At 36.2% G+C, this 13,459-nt stretch overlaps 3 protein-coding genes across 3 annotated transcripts in view; 1 reads left to right on the top strand and 2 right to left on the bottom strand.

Moving 5' to 3' along the window:
• Positions 1 to 1,055: 1,055 nt before the first annotated feature.
• Positions 1,056 to 2,931, bottom strand: fabp4a (fatty acid binding protein 4a). The gene is made up of 4 exons (XM_077196281.1): positions 2,780 to 2,931; positions 2,415 to 2,590; positions 2,076 to 2,177; positions 1,056 to 1,299 (listed from the first exon to the last, which is right to left on the bottom strand). The coding sequence occupies exons 1-4, from the start codon at positions 2,850 to 2,852 to the stop codon at positions 1,246 to 1,248; spliced, it is 405 nt and encodes a 134-aa protein (XP_077052396.1). The 5' UTR covers positions 2,853 to 2,931; the 3' UTR covers positions 1,056 to 1,245.
• A 1,150-nt stretch (positions 2,932 to 4,081) lies between these two features.
• mrpl53 (mitochondrial ribosomal protein L53) lies at positions 4,082 to 5,571 on the bottom strand. The gene is made up of 3 exons (XM_077196685.1): positions 5,462 to 5,571; positions 4,344 to 4,456; positions 4,082 to 4,263 (listed from the first exon to the last, which is right to left on the bottom strand). Exons 1-3 carry the CDS (start codon positions 5,551 to 5,553, stop codon positions 4,145 to 4,147), a joined length of 324 nt encoding a protein of 107 aa, XP_077052800.1. The 5' UTR covers positions 5,554 to 5,571; the 3' UTR covers positions 4,082 to 4,144.
• A 4,697-nt stretch (positions 5,572 to 10,268) lies between these two features.
• pag1 (phosphoprotein membrane anchor with glycosphingolipid microdomains 1) overlaps positions 10,269 to 13,459 on the top strand; it is a 57,538-nt gene continuing 54,347 nt past the window's right edge. Inside the window, exon 1 of the mRNA XM_077196282.1 lies at positions 10,269 to 10,525. The gene's annotated coding sequence lies outside the window, so the exon portion shown is untranslated. The remainder of the gene's footprint in view (positions 10,526 to 13,459) is intronic.

The raw sequence follows: 13,459 nt of genomic DNA on the forward strand, positions 1-13,459 counted from the left end.
ATTAAATAGGCGAAATTTCAAATCACTAGCCCTTTTTATTCAGAAGTACAGTACAGTTAAATATCACTACCTTGTTTATTAATATCCAGATTTTTCCATATATGGGCAGAAACATGAACATCATGTCATGAAGCAAGACTCAACTGTGTAAAGCTAAAAGAGTGTTAACTTGTAAATTTTATGATGTTTTAAAATTGCATTACTCAATTTAATTTTAAATGCTGTGAGAAAATACATTCTTTGTTGCTCTTTAAAGGGATAGTTTACCCCAAAATTTTAATTTTGTCATCACTTACTCACCCTCAAATTGTTCCAAACCCGTGAGTTTCTTTCTTCTGTTGAACACAAAAGAATATATTTTGAAGAAGATTGGTAACCAGACAATTGATGGCACCCATTGACTAATATAGTAGGGAAAAAAACTACTACGGACATCCATGGCTACCGTCAACTGTCTGGTTACCAACATTCTATAAAATATTTTCTTTTGTAAAGAAAGAAACTCATACAGGTTTGGAACAACTTAAGGCTGAGTAAATGATGACAACATTTTCATTTTTGGGTGAACTATCCTTTTAAGGAGGGTTTGTCAATTTTAGATATTGAATAATGAATAATTAACTATTAAACACTTTAACACATTTTCTGAGATGTTAACCTATATGTAAGGGTTTCAAAAGATGGAAGACTAGAACAATAGGGCAGTTAAAGTTAAAGTAGCTAATTTAGGGATTTTTTTTTTGGGATATATGGATGTGAAATAGATAGGTAGTATTTGACAGTTCAAAAAAACCTCACTATATAATTAGTGAGATAATCCTTATAATTATATTAGATGATCCTTACAATATAATTGCATAATCCTTGATTCTCATGAGAAACATCTCTCACGCCTTGTATTATGCGAAATCTTTCAAAGTATGCTCAAAGGAGAAGTTTATTCCTTACTGTGAGTCAACGCTAAATCTCTGGCCTAGATTTTTCGAAAACGTTGACACATGCATTTTGACTAAGCCTATGTTAAAACCGCAGGGATCAACAAACCACACCTCAGCTGAAGGCAAATAAAAACAACTTTATTCAAAGCACCATAAAGTATGATAATAAAGGCATTTTAAATGGGTCAGCACGCATTTGCTTTGGTGTCAAAAATAACATGAGATTTTGAGTAGAGAAATAACGTTTCACTTTGGCTTTTTGCTCATTGAACTGAGCCTGGCATCTTCAAATCCAGATTGGATAACTTCATGCCTCCTTCACATATGTCCTTACAGCCACCACATCACCCATAGTGCATTTCTGCCAAAAGAAGATATGGTTATACATTTCTCAAAAGATTCAACTGAGAAAGTAAATGGGACATATGTACTCAAAGTCTATCTGAAACTGTTCTGGGGTGCGTTTCCCAAAAGCATCGTTGGCCAACTATGATCGCAATTTCCATTGAACTCTATGTAACGACGGAACTTGCGACCATAGTTGGCTTTGGGAAACGCACCCATGTACAATAGTTGTTAGGCATTACTACGTTAGGCTATTCTAGACTATTTCCATTTATATTGCACAACCCTATCATCTTTAAATATTGAACATCTGAGAAGGGTTACATTTTAAAATAACTTAGCTGTTAAAATAACTAATAGCTGTGGTTACTGGATAAGGATTTTAATCATTTTATAAAGATTGCACTCACAAAGAGCAAACTATAGCAGAATAAAACATTTTAGAATATTACAAATTATAAAATGGTATATTCAATACAGCAGCTTCCATGACCCTTTTAAAATTTCCTGATAGTTCCAGTTTTCTATGGGAACCTGGAATATTTATACATATAAGTTGCATAAAAATAAAATTACTTTTTAAATAAAAGTGAAATCCATAATTTCTTCAGATTTATTTTCAAATTGCAAATACTATTCTTTAAGTTTACAAAATGTATATATAAAAAGTGTAACAACATTTTTAAATGCGAGTTAGCAATTATCTTATAAGCATTATATAATGTAATACCATTTGTTAATGTTATGACCTTTTCTGTGACGTGTTTATAATAAATAAAAGAGCATTCTTACAGCTATTAATTTCCCATCCGTAACCTCCCTCTCTATCGTCGACTCTTTGCCATCCCAGGTCTGTTTCTGCACAAGTTTGCCGTTCTCAAGAGTAACGACAGTCTGCAGATGAAGAGAGAGAGAGGAGCCCGTTAACTTTCACAAGATAATTAATGTGGTTTAGATAACACAATATTTTGAGTTTCTGTATATTAAATCAATCTTCTTTGTTGTATTAACTAAAGAATTATAATTTCAATGCACTCAAAATTTTAAGGCAACCAGTTAAACCAACAATACTTTTTTACAACGTAGATAGCTTCAAACCACTGAAAATATTCCGACTATTCCATTACAAACCGTAGTCTTTCTATCATCTGCGGTGGTCTCCTCGAATGACTCATTCAGTTTAAATTTGACCTCAGTAGTTTTGAAGGTGCTCTGCGACTTCATGCATATGAGCCCTTGATCGTCCACACACACGATCAGGTTGGGTTTGGTCCGGTTCCCCACCTGACGTGTAGCGAAACCGACACCTGAAAAAGAAAACGTACCTCTCTCATTCACGAGACACCTTGACCATCAACAGAAAATTAATAATGCACGTCAAATGCACTGACAAATTTGGCCAAACTTTTCTTTTTGCATTTACCAAAATGGAGAGATTTGCAAAATAACTATAATAATGATTGCTTAATAAATTATTAAATGATGAAGAATAATACCTATAGCCTTCATGTACTCGTCAAAGTTATCGCTGGTGGTCATCTTCCATGTTCCCACGAATTTGTCAACCATTTTTCTGGATGATGATGTTCCCTGTCACTCAAATAGCTCAAAGCTCAGATTGGATCTGATGTGATCGAATGACTGCAGGGTTTTTGAACAGCTCCTCCAGCACGTGCATTATCAAACTAGCCAATCAGATCATCCGGCGTCATTGAGCGGAGTTCCTCAACCTCCCACCCTCAAACGCAACTCAGAACTGGGGAAGGGTTCGCATTTTTTTGGGACCACAAAAACGGTCTAGTAACATTCACTGGGTCAGAGGATAACAATCACAAAGATCATTCACATGGAAAGCCTGAATAGTTTTACAATTACGTGTTTTACCAACCTTTCCTGACTGAAAATATGACGTTCCCTCACTGTGCCTGACAAGGTCTCATTTGTTAACATTATAGGCCTACATCAGTTTACATGAGCAAATGAAAAACACTTCTATAGCATTTATTAATCTTAGTGTTAACCTCAATATTTACTGTTAGCCTACATATTAAGTTCATGATAACAGCCTAGTTAATGCACCCTGATCTAACATGAACGTTTTTATTAACTAACATTAACCAAGGTTAATACATGTTGTAAAAACGTATTGCTAATTGTTATTTAAGAATTGTGCATTACATAATTAGACCTTATTGTATGAAAAATGTTACCATTGTACTCTAACAACTACGTAATAACCTGCTTATTACAATACAGTTTTACTTTCAAATTTTTCAAGGCAACATTCTTTTCTAAGCATTCAAGAATAATTATTTCACAGACAAAAGCAAATTATGTCCCTGACATTATTTTCACATAAATAATAATTCGGATATAGAACGAGAAAACCAGACTCTACCAAATGAATGGCTATGAGACCTTCTACTATTCATATTTGGCTATGTTCAGAAGGGAAAAATTGACATACTATTTACTGTGCAGAATACACTTTATACTGCATACCTTTCTCTAATAGGAATGGTATGTAATAACAAACCTGTAAATCTCCTTTCATGATTTTAAAGGTTTTAGTAAATTATACCACACCAGAAATTCTTCAACACTAAATGTTGTGCATTATTTACCTGGATGTGATGTAAAAAATAACACACACATTTGTTTGGTCAAATCAGATTAAAATTTCCACAAAATGTTTTTTCAGAGTGGAACATTAGATGAGTAGAGACAGTTGTGTGCTAGATAATAGAGTCCTGTTGATATACAAAACTGTACAGGATAAAGTGACTTCAACTCACAAAGACATGACAGATACCAATTTTATTACACATCTACGCACATATAAATACATAACCTAGAATACACTACTTCTTGTCTCCTGCTTTAGCCTGAGGATCTTTAGCACTGCAGCGTGTCTGTAAGGCTGAGAGCATTTCTTCAGTGGTAAGTTTGGATCCCTTCATCACCAGCCTCTCTCCATCCACTGCAAAAGACCACAACTATGTTAACTGAATGCATATTTACAATATTGGAGTAACTCAGATGCACACTGAGGTCACTCACAGAATGTGATGTCAATCGTAGGCTCTGATCGGTCATGCTTTACTTCTGTGATAACTTCACAGTTCATATTTGTGGCTCTGACTTTTTCGGACCCGACCATCATGAGAAACTCTCTGCGGGAAGGAAAGGGACATAAGATATGCATGAGATGTTATGGAATGAAGTGGTTTTTGGGACTTGACAGTTATGCAGTGTGACTGACTTGTGAATTTATGAGGGTATAATTAAAAACATATTTAATTTCTGTAACAAACACTTGAGGACTGTGGGATATACCTAAAGTGGCTCTTGAAGTAAACAGCTCACACTAAATATGTCATCTATACAGAGTGGGCATTTTGTCATCAAGAACAGATTCATTTAGGGTAGTTCGTTTTGCAAAGCTTTTCCCAGATTTTGAGAATAATTTCATAGCAGCTGATTCTATTAACATAAGGACATTTGTCTGTAGAATCAACTGCCATGAAAAAAAGAAACAGAAATTTGGTATGAGGCTGGAAAGTAATGTACAAAGCATACGGAAATGTTACGTTCCGTGCCAGTATCCATTGTAGGGGAAATAGTAGGAAAATACTAGTTCGTTCGAACATAGCAGTAGTTCTAATAGTTCAAGCTCAAAACAGTTTGACAGCCTGCTGTAATTACTGCGTTTAGGCTGAGAGGGGCGCCAGAGATTTCACTGAGAGATTTGAAATTTAACATAATATAACACAACTCAAGTTCATGATCTATTCTAAATTCGGTATCATAAGCATGTTCATGTAACGACGTTTAATAATAAATTCGCGTATTATCGCAGATAATCGGCATATACTAGTCCACTTTGGTCCTCTAAAGTGAAATGTCGGGTAAAGAGCTGTACAAAAGTGGCGTCTTAAGAACGCTGAAATCAACTGTATATAAACTGAGAAACATACGGTGACATCTAAATAAATATAATTTAAATATAATTGGTATCATATGTTCCGTCCCTTTGACCGGGATGACAAAAAACAGCAGAGCTCGAGATGTCATTCTCATACACAAGATTGTACTGTAATAGACAGACCTGTTCTTTAACCTCTTTAACTTTGGCCAAGCTGATTTAAGGAAAATCGAGGCACGTACAGTATACGTACCTTGTGGAGCGAACATTAGTTTCAAAGGGGCAAAACTGTACAATAACTTTCTTAACCGCCTTTAACACTACAGCTCCCCTGGACGCCGCCATCTTTCTTTACATGACCTTTCACCTGCTGATGATGACGTAAGTACCCGGGCTCGCCAACATAAAAAATGAAAGCATCACATATTCTAAGTGAAATGCAACCTAGACTTAAAAATGTCATCTGTTTTACTTCATAAAAAATATAAAAATATAAATTAGGTTATTGATGTGTTTTTGTTATTAGGAACTTTTTTATTCATCAGACTAAAAGGAGTAACTCGAAACTCAATTTTGCTCATTTTCAAACAGCCTTTAAATGTTTATTTAGAATATATAAAGCTTTTAAAAATTCAAAAAGCCCAAAGAACTGTGTCTCTGTTGAATTAATTTAATATATTTTCATTTCTATTTTATTTTATTTTACTCAGCTGTTTTTATTTGACCTCTGTTTCAAATTGTAGGCTACTTGCAAAATGTAAAAATTGTGAAATGTCTCGAGAATATACATTTTTTTATTTGTAAAGTTCAATTAAAAATGCATTCGATTATATATTAAAAATATACAAATAAAATGTGTCCTTCATTTATTATTTAATTTAATTAAATTCTTATATTAGAATATTGTTTATAAAAAACATTTTATTGATAAAATATAATTTTGCCGTCAATATAACAGCTTATATGATCGGTACTTTTCTTCTAAGCAGCGGTGTCCTTTCCGTCAAATACATTAAATTGATTTAAATAATTTATCTAAAATTCTGGGATTCATTGAGAGTCTATACTGTGTACTGAAATAAAACAGTTGCAAATAAATACCGCCTGCTACCTCGTTTGTATTAGTAAAAAATATCAAATGTTTACAAAAATATTAACGTTATGATGAGTTTTTTTTTTCAGTGCAAAGCATGTTATTGACAAAACAGGAAGCACATCCAGTAGATGGCGCAAGTGGATAGTGTATTATTCTTAACTACCCCACGGTTTACCTTACAGAGCCTAATTTTATGTTGTTTATTGAGTTCATTTTTTAATAGTTTAATTTTGCAGTATCTTCCTTACACACCCGTCCATAATCTGTTGGATAGCCCTCGTATTTATTTAGTTTAAAATGCACTTTCAACAAGAAATCATGTTGATCATGTCATATTGTACCAAATAACCAGCCAAAACACTTTCCTTCTAATAGTATCAAGATGACTTTCATAACTTTCTCCATCCGTTTGCAATGATGTGTCACCAATAACTGCTTTTTACAGACCATACTCCCATTGTGACATTTTATAGAGTTCCTAAATTTGAGATGTTATAACAGAATTATGCAAGAGTTGAAATGGAGAATATGCCCTGTCCTTTTGAAATGATTTATAGGCAGTTTGAATACTTAAACAACCAAGCACATCAAAATTCGTGAAGTTATTTCTAGCAGATGAGGGGTCAGATGACAGTGTGGCGGGTTTGGTCACAAGTCAGTCTTAGTCTTATACTTTAATTAAGAAGTGAATGAGTTATATCATGCTGAAGAACATTTGAACATATTTCAGAAGTATAGACAGACATATAAGCCCTCAAGACATATTAATATGCTCATATATGCATTCAATTTTAACAGTAGCAATATTGTAACAAATGCAGATATATTTATAAAACTCTTTAAACAGAGATCATTTTGATACATATATTAATCAAACTCTTGCACAGGCATAACTCAGTATTAGGCCAATATAAAATGTATAGATTGAGCAGTTTCATGAACAATATCAATATTTGTGCCTCTGCCTTATTGTGACACTTCTGCTGCTAAATAAATGTGCTAGTCAGAAATGTGCTATATAAAGTTAAAGTTCAGTTTTTCACATAACAAATAAATGTTGTTTTGTGGAACTAACAGGTTGACTATTTCTCATGACGCCAAAAACGTTTCCCCTTACATATACAGCACATAAGTGTTCTCCTAAGGCCCGCTCTCATGTTTCTGGTGACCAGAGGGTTACTTTCCTGCAACTAAGTGCAAAGTTTGGTTACACATTAGAACTATACTTAGACACAAGCTTGAAGGCTGAACTTCCTATCAAGCCCTTTCTAAAAACAAGTTTCTCTTTGCCTTACTAAAACAATGACAATGAGTGCTCCGGCCACCATTACATCCAAAATAAAGAAAGCTATAAGCACCAAAGGCTGAACCCCCGGGAGGGGTTAACCTTTTATAATGCATGTTAAAAGTTATTTTAGTAATTGCTGTCATTGCCTTTTGTTCTAATTATAATTTTGGATGCTCCCCAGGAAGTCAGATAGCAAGCACTGGGTACTGTAAAAGAAGCACTGTAGGGTGGGACCTGATACTGAATTTGATGTCTTTCCATTAGTGACATTCAAGGTTCTTCCATGCTGATGGTATTGTTATGAAGTAAATCACTGTAGGATATTGTCATTGTATATTATATTGTGTATTGTATAATTAAATATTTGTGCGCGCACACACACGTAAAAATGTTATGACAACATATGTCTTTACATTGCTTTAACTCATTAAAATAAGCAATTTTTCAACTTTTTTAATAAGTTGTACAAAATGCAAATTTTTTTTAACTCAGTTGAATGTGAATTAAGTTGAAATGACTTAAATATCCGAGTTGCATACATACTTGCACGCACGCACACACACACACACACACACACACGCACGCACGCACGCACACACACACACACACGCACGCACAAACACACACACACACACACACACACACACACACACACACACACACACACACACACACACACACACACACACACACACACACACACACACATCACTGGATAAACTGAAGATACATTTTCTACTATTATTAATATTTTTATGATAAAATTCCCCTTAGCAATCATGTAGCTTCATATTCGTATTGAATTGTTCCAATATGACTAAACTAACTTACAGCAATATATATATATATATATATATATACACTCACCTCAAGGATTATTAGGAACACCTGTTCAATTTCTCATTAATGCAATTATCTCATCAACCAATCACATGGCAGTTGCTTCAATGCATTTAGGGGTGTGGTCCTGGTCGAGACAATCTCCTGAACTCCAAACTGAATGTCAGAATGGGAAAGAAAGGTGATTTGAGCAATTTTGAGCGTGGCATGGTTGTTGGTGCCAGACGGGCTGGTCTGAGTATTTCACAATCTGCTCAGCTATTGGGATTTTCACGCACAACCATTTCTAGGGTTTACAAAGAATAGTGTGAAAAAGGAAAAACATCCAGTATGCGGCAGTCCTGTGGGCGAAAATGCCTTGTTGATGCTAGAGGTCAGAGGAGAATGGGCCGACTGATTCAAGCTGATAGAAGAGCAACTTTGACTGAAATAACCACTCGTTACAACCGAGGTATGCAGCAAAGCATTTGTGAAGCCACAACACGCACAACCTTGAGGGGGAATGGGCTACAACAGCAGAAGACCCCACCGGGTACCACTCATCTCCACTACAAATAGGAAAAAGAGGCTACAATTTGCAAGAGCTCACCAAAATTGGACAGTTGAAGACTGGAAAAATGTTGCCTGGTCCTGATGAGTCTTGATTTCTGTTGAGACATTCATAGAGTCAGAATTTGGCGTAAACATAATGTGAACATGGATCCATCATGCCTTGTTACCACTGTGCAGGCTTGTGTAGGTAATGGTGTGGGGGATGTTTTCTTGGCATACTTTAGGCCCCTTAGTGCCAATTGGGCATCGTTTAAATGTCACGGCCTACCTGAGCATTGTTTCTGACCATGTCCATCCCTTTATGGCCACCATGTTCCCATCCTCTGATGGCTACTTCCAGGAGGATAATGCACCATGTCACAAAGCTCGAATCATTTCAAATTGGTTTCTTGACAATGAGTTCACTGTACTAAAATGGCCCCCACAGTCACCAGATCTCAACCCAATAGAGCATCGTTGGGATGTGGTGGAACGGGAGCTTCGTGTCCTGGATGTGCATCCCACAAATCTCCATCAACTGCAAGATGCTATCCTATCAATATGGGCCAACATTTCTAAAGAATGCTTTCAGCACCTTGTTGAATCAATGCCACGTAGAATTAAGGCAGTTCTGAAAGCGAAAGGGGGTCAAACACAGTATTAGTATGGTGTTCCTAATAATCCTTTAGGTGAGTGTATATAAAAGATAAGATAAGAAAACCTTTATTTGTCCCACAGTGGGAAAATGACGGTTTGCAACAGCAGAGACAGAACAGAGAAAAATAAGTGTACAAGTAGCATATATATATATATATATATATATATATATATATATATATATATATATATACACACACACACACATACACACACAATAAAACATATTTTAAAAATAATACAATATTAAGTTCAGCTAAATGTTTCATTGTCCCACCTGCACTGACATATGTGAAGTTAAGATGAAATGTATAAGCTTGGAATAATTTGTATATCAATAAAAAATATTTGAATTGACTTAAATTGATATGGCTTTCCAAAACGTCATAATAAAATGAAAATACTTTCATATGGAACTACACACATTATTAAAGGCCTCGCTTAAAATGCAGCACTCAATTACTTTTCCTCATGAGTAAACTGTCGTTACTAAACATAAACTGTCGTTACTTCTTTATTTTTCATTTTCACATCATCCACACCACCAGCTGAAAGCAGCCACCTGAACACACCCGCTTTGTTGCAGTGGCCACATGAGTCAGAACTACACCTCCCATGACACATTGCGCGGCAGGGATCTGTCACTCCACCCCTCTGCATCTGTGAAGTATAGCGGAGGATCGCAGGCACAGTCACAGCAGCACCGGACCGGTAATGGTGTTTGTGTGTGTCGGTGGCACACACCTCAGTGCGCACTGCAGCTCTCCAGCCTCACTGGCACTTTCCTCTGTTATCATCTGTAAATACAGCATGTTGTTTGAGTGCTGTCCTGAGCTCGCGGAACCTGCGTTGATCATATAAACTCGAGAACGGAGAAACAGCTGATCCACGGATGGTCGTCTGGGGTAAGTGGTCCTTTAATATCAGCCCACCCGAACACTACATGACTGGAAAAGTTGCACGGAGGGAGAAATACCTGTAATGAGAATGAGCCCGTTAAGACTGTGACTAGCCTACACACTGAACTTCTGTCGTATATTTTGCATGGCGTGCGTGAGAGAGGACAGACGGATACTGTATCCCAGTGCTCTTTATTTATACGACAGAATTCCCTGCATACCGATTGAGGGAAAAGTGGAATGAGTAAATCTGGATGATTAGGTGTCAAAGATTCTACGCATAACCTATCGACGGGAGTCATCTGTTGATTTCTTAGTTCTGCTCCTCTAGGCTATGAGAGAAATGGGATGTTTAAATACACTTAGCCTACATGTGATTTGCCTTAAACAATAAGTATTCCAACGTGAAAACAATCATCTCAAGACAGTGAGTTCTACACATTTATTGGATATGAGCAGACTTTCCACAATTAGGATTGGGTCTAAAAATTTACCAGTGGTGTAATTATCCAGTAAAAAGTAGCCTACTAAATACTTAATACACTTTCAACAAATGAGCATAAAAAATAAAAATATAAATAAATAAATATATATATATATATATTTTTTTAAGGAAATTAAACAATTTTTGTAATCTTCGTTGCTCCATTTGATGCAATCAAAATGAGCAATTTCACAAAAGACCAAAATATGTAATAAATTTTTTTTATCTTGACACCGACTAAAGCAGTAATAATACACGATTAAACCAAACTGCTAAATATCAACATTTCTTTTTTCAAATATTTTAGCTTTTTAATGAGTGTTCGTTTTACAATCTCTGGACAGGTACATTATGTTTTACTTTAAGCCCCACAATATGCAAAAAAAATAATAATCGAACACGTTAATTTTTCATCAGAAGTATTGACGTAATTTTAGATCCGGGCAAAACAAATAAGCATCACGTCACATTTATGGTTTTATGATTTGATCAAAAGGCAAATGAAGATAAGATGAAAAATAAAGTAAAAATAAAACGTCATACACATAATGCTTTTGAAACACTATTGAACATTCTACAACTCCTACAGCTTTATCTTAAACAAATAGACAGAACTTTTTTCCGCATGCTCATTTTATGGAGCCGATCTTAAACCTTAACATTTCCTGGTCAGAATAGGGCTAAGGGTAATGCCATTGGTTAGTGCACAAGTTGCATGATAAAGGCTAAATGCATATCACCCACAACTCATCATTACATAGATCTGCCGGATGGTTATCTGCAAGTCAGCAAAGTGTGTAAATATCTGTTCACTGTAAATGTACCCTCTCAGCACAAAATAAAGCCTATTGCGACATAAAACCAGACAACATAGCAGGTTTTAAAGTGGGATCACGATATAGGCTATTGTCTTAAATCCATTGGTTTTCCCACATCTAAGAAGCATCAAAACAGTTGGATTGAGGTCAAACACTCGGGACAGAAGCCCTGCCTCACATGTTTATTAGGCAGATAGGGTTTTTCTGGTTGGCAGAGCAGAGATTCAGGCTCCATTCCACTGCTGGCACTCTCGACTCTGCAGCAGTGCAGGTTTTACTCTGTGTCTGCACCTGTCCTTTACACTTGAGTTTCCCCTGACTGATTCTAGTATAGCAGATTCCAGATTTCATGCTTTGGTACAACAAAGCATTGTCAGAAATGATTTTTATTGTTGGAACTTCGGACTCTGTTCTGGCCTTGGAGCTGTTTCTCAAAACTGATGCAAATGAGCACCAGTGGAAGAAGGCTTTTGAATTCAGTATATGTCGGTTAGCACAGCTCTGGTTCTTTCATGGAGTTTTACTCATAAATGTCAAAAGAAAGGGTTGGAGTGAAAGAAAGTGAAGTTTCCTTCAAAGGGTTTGAATCTTAAATGGAACAGAACTAGTTTGAACTGTGAAGTCTGAAGCTGTTTTTGCTTTCGAGAAACGTCTGATTGGATGCATGGATATTTCTGGAATCTGTTCTATAGGGGGTGTGCTGTGGGACATAATGGGGATACCGTAATCTGGTATATAATCCTCAATGCATAAATGGATATTCTCTACATTATCATTGAACTTAATTGTGTTGTTGTTCAGCGCTTGTTGCTAAGATACACAGCAGCAGATGAAATGTGATGTTCAATGTGAGTAAACTGAATAAAACCAGATGTTCTGCTAATGATCATTAAAGAACAAACAACCAGGATGCAAAAATCTGAGCTGTTTTGATTCAGTAGGTGTAGAGAAGCTTGCAGGTACAGTGGGTCAGTGACCCAGGTATATCTGTAGTCAAGATAACAGGAAGCACTAGAATTCAGCTTTTCACACATGAAAGACTCAAGAAAACATTTGTTGAATTTCTCTCAAAATGACTGATCTTTTGTTGATTTATTCCTCTTAACACTGTTGGTTGAACTTGAGGACAGTTTGTTTAATGTGTCTGAAGTTAGACCTTGGAGTGTTTAATATTTTCAAATATTTTAGACAGAAAATCTGTCAATAATCATTGCAAATGTTTCGTAATACTAATGTTACTTTGACTAAACTGTACAGTGTACACACGTCTAAGCAAATGATAAAGGCCAATGATGGAAACCACCATTAGTTGAGACAGCTTCCTGATGATGATAATGTTTCTGAGAACAGAATATTAACAAGAGATCTTCTTCTTCGAGTCCGTTGCAATCTCAAATGTCGTTCTGCCAATATCTGGCGCAGATCACAGCTGATGTGGTCGGTTCAGCCAGGTCCTGGGCGCTGCACTGAGGGGCGTTTTTAAACTCCAGTAGATGGGGCATTGTCTGTACTGCACCGCAGCTACAGGTGTCGTCTGTCTGGTGGTTCCATGTTTTCATAAGTGCATTGCTCCTCCCCTGTTCCACTCGTAATCTGTTGAGGGTCTTCCAGGTTAGCCATGGGAGGTCGTGCCCGCTG

Source organism: Siphateles boraxobius, unplaced genomic scaffold (genome assembly GCF_051911475.1).
Source record: "Siphateles boraxobius isolate OS27281-9 unplaced genomic scaffold, OSU_SipBor_1 35, whole genome shotgun sequence".
Lineage (NCBI taxonomy): Eukaryota > Metazoa > Chordata > Actinopteri > Cypriniformes > Leuciscidae > Siphateles > Siphateles boraxobius.

Bases quoted from the DNA above. Each gene is read 5' to 3' on its own strand.
- fabp4a (XM_077196281.1), bottom strand. From the start codon at position 2,852: ATGGTTGACAAATTCGTGGGAACATGGAAGATGACCACCAGCGATAAC. The intron at 2,178-2,414 runs GTTTGTAATGGA...CTTCATCTGCAG, and splicing joins CAGATGATAGAAAGACTACG to ACTGTCGTTACTCTTGAGAA. The intron at 1,300-2,075 runs GTAAGAATGCTC...TTCTTTTGGCAG, and splicing joins CGGATGGGAAATTAATAGCT to AAATGCACTATGGGTGATGT.
- mrpl53 (XM_077196685.1), bottom strand. From the start codon at position 5,553: ATGGCGGCGTCCAGGGGAGCTGTAGTGTTAAAGGCGGTTAAGAAAGTT. The intron at 4,457-5,461 runs GTACGTATACTG...TCCTTCCCGCAG, and splicing joins ACTAATGTTCGCTCCACAAG to AGAGTTTCTCATGATGGTCG. The intron at 4,264-4,343 runs GTGAGTGACCTC...GGTCTTTTGCAG, and splicing joins TACGATTGACATCACATTCT to TGGATGGAGAGAGGCTGGTG.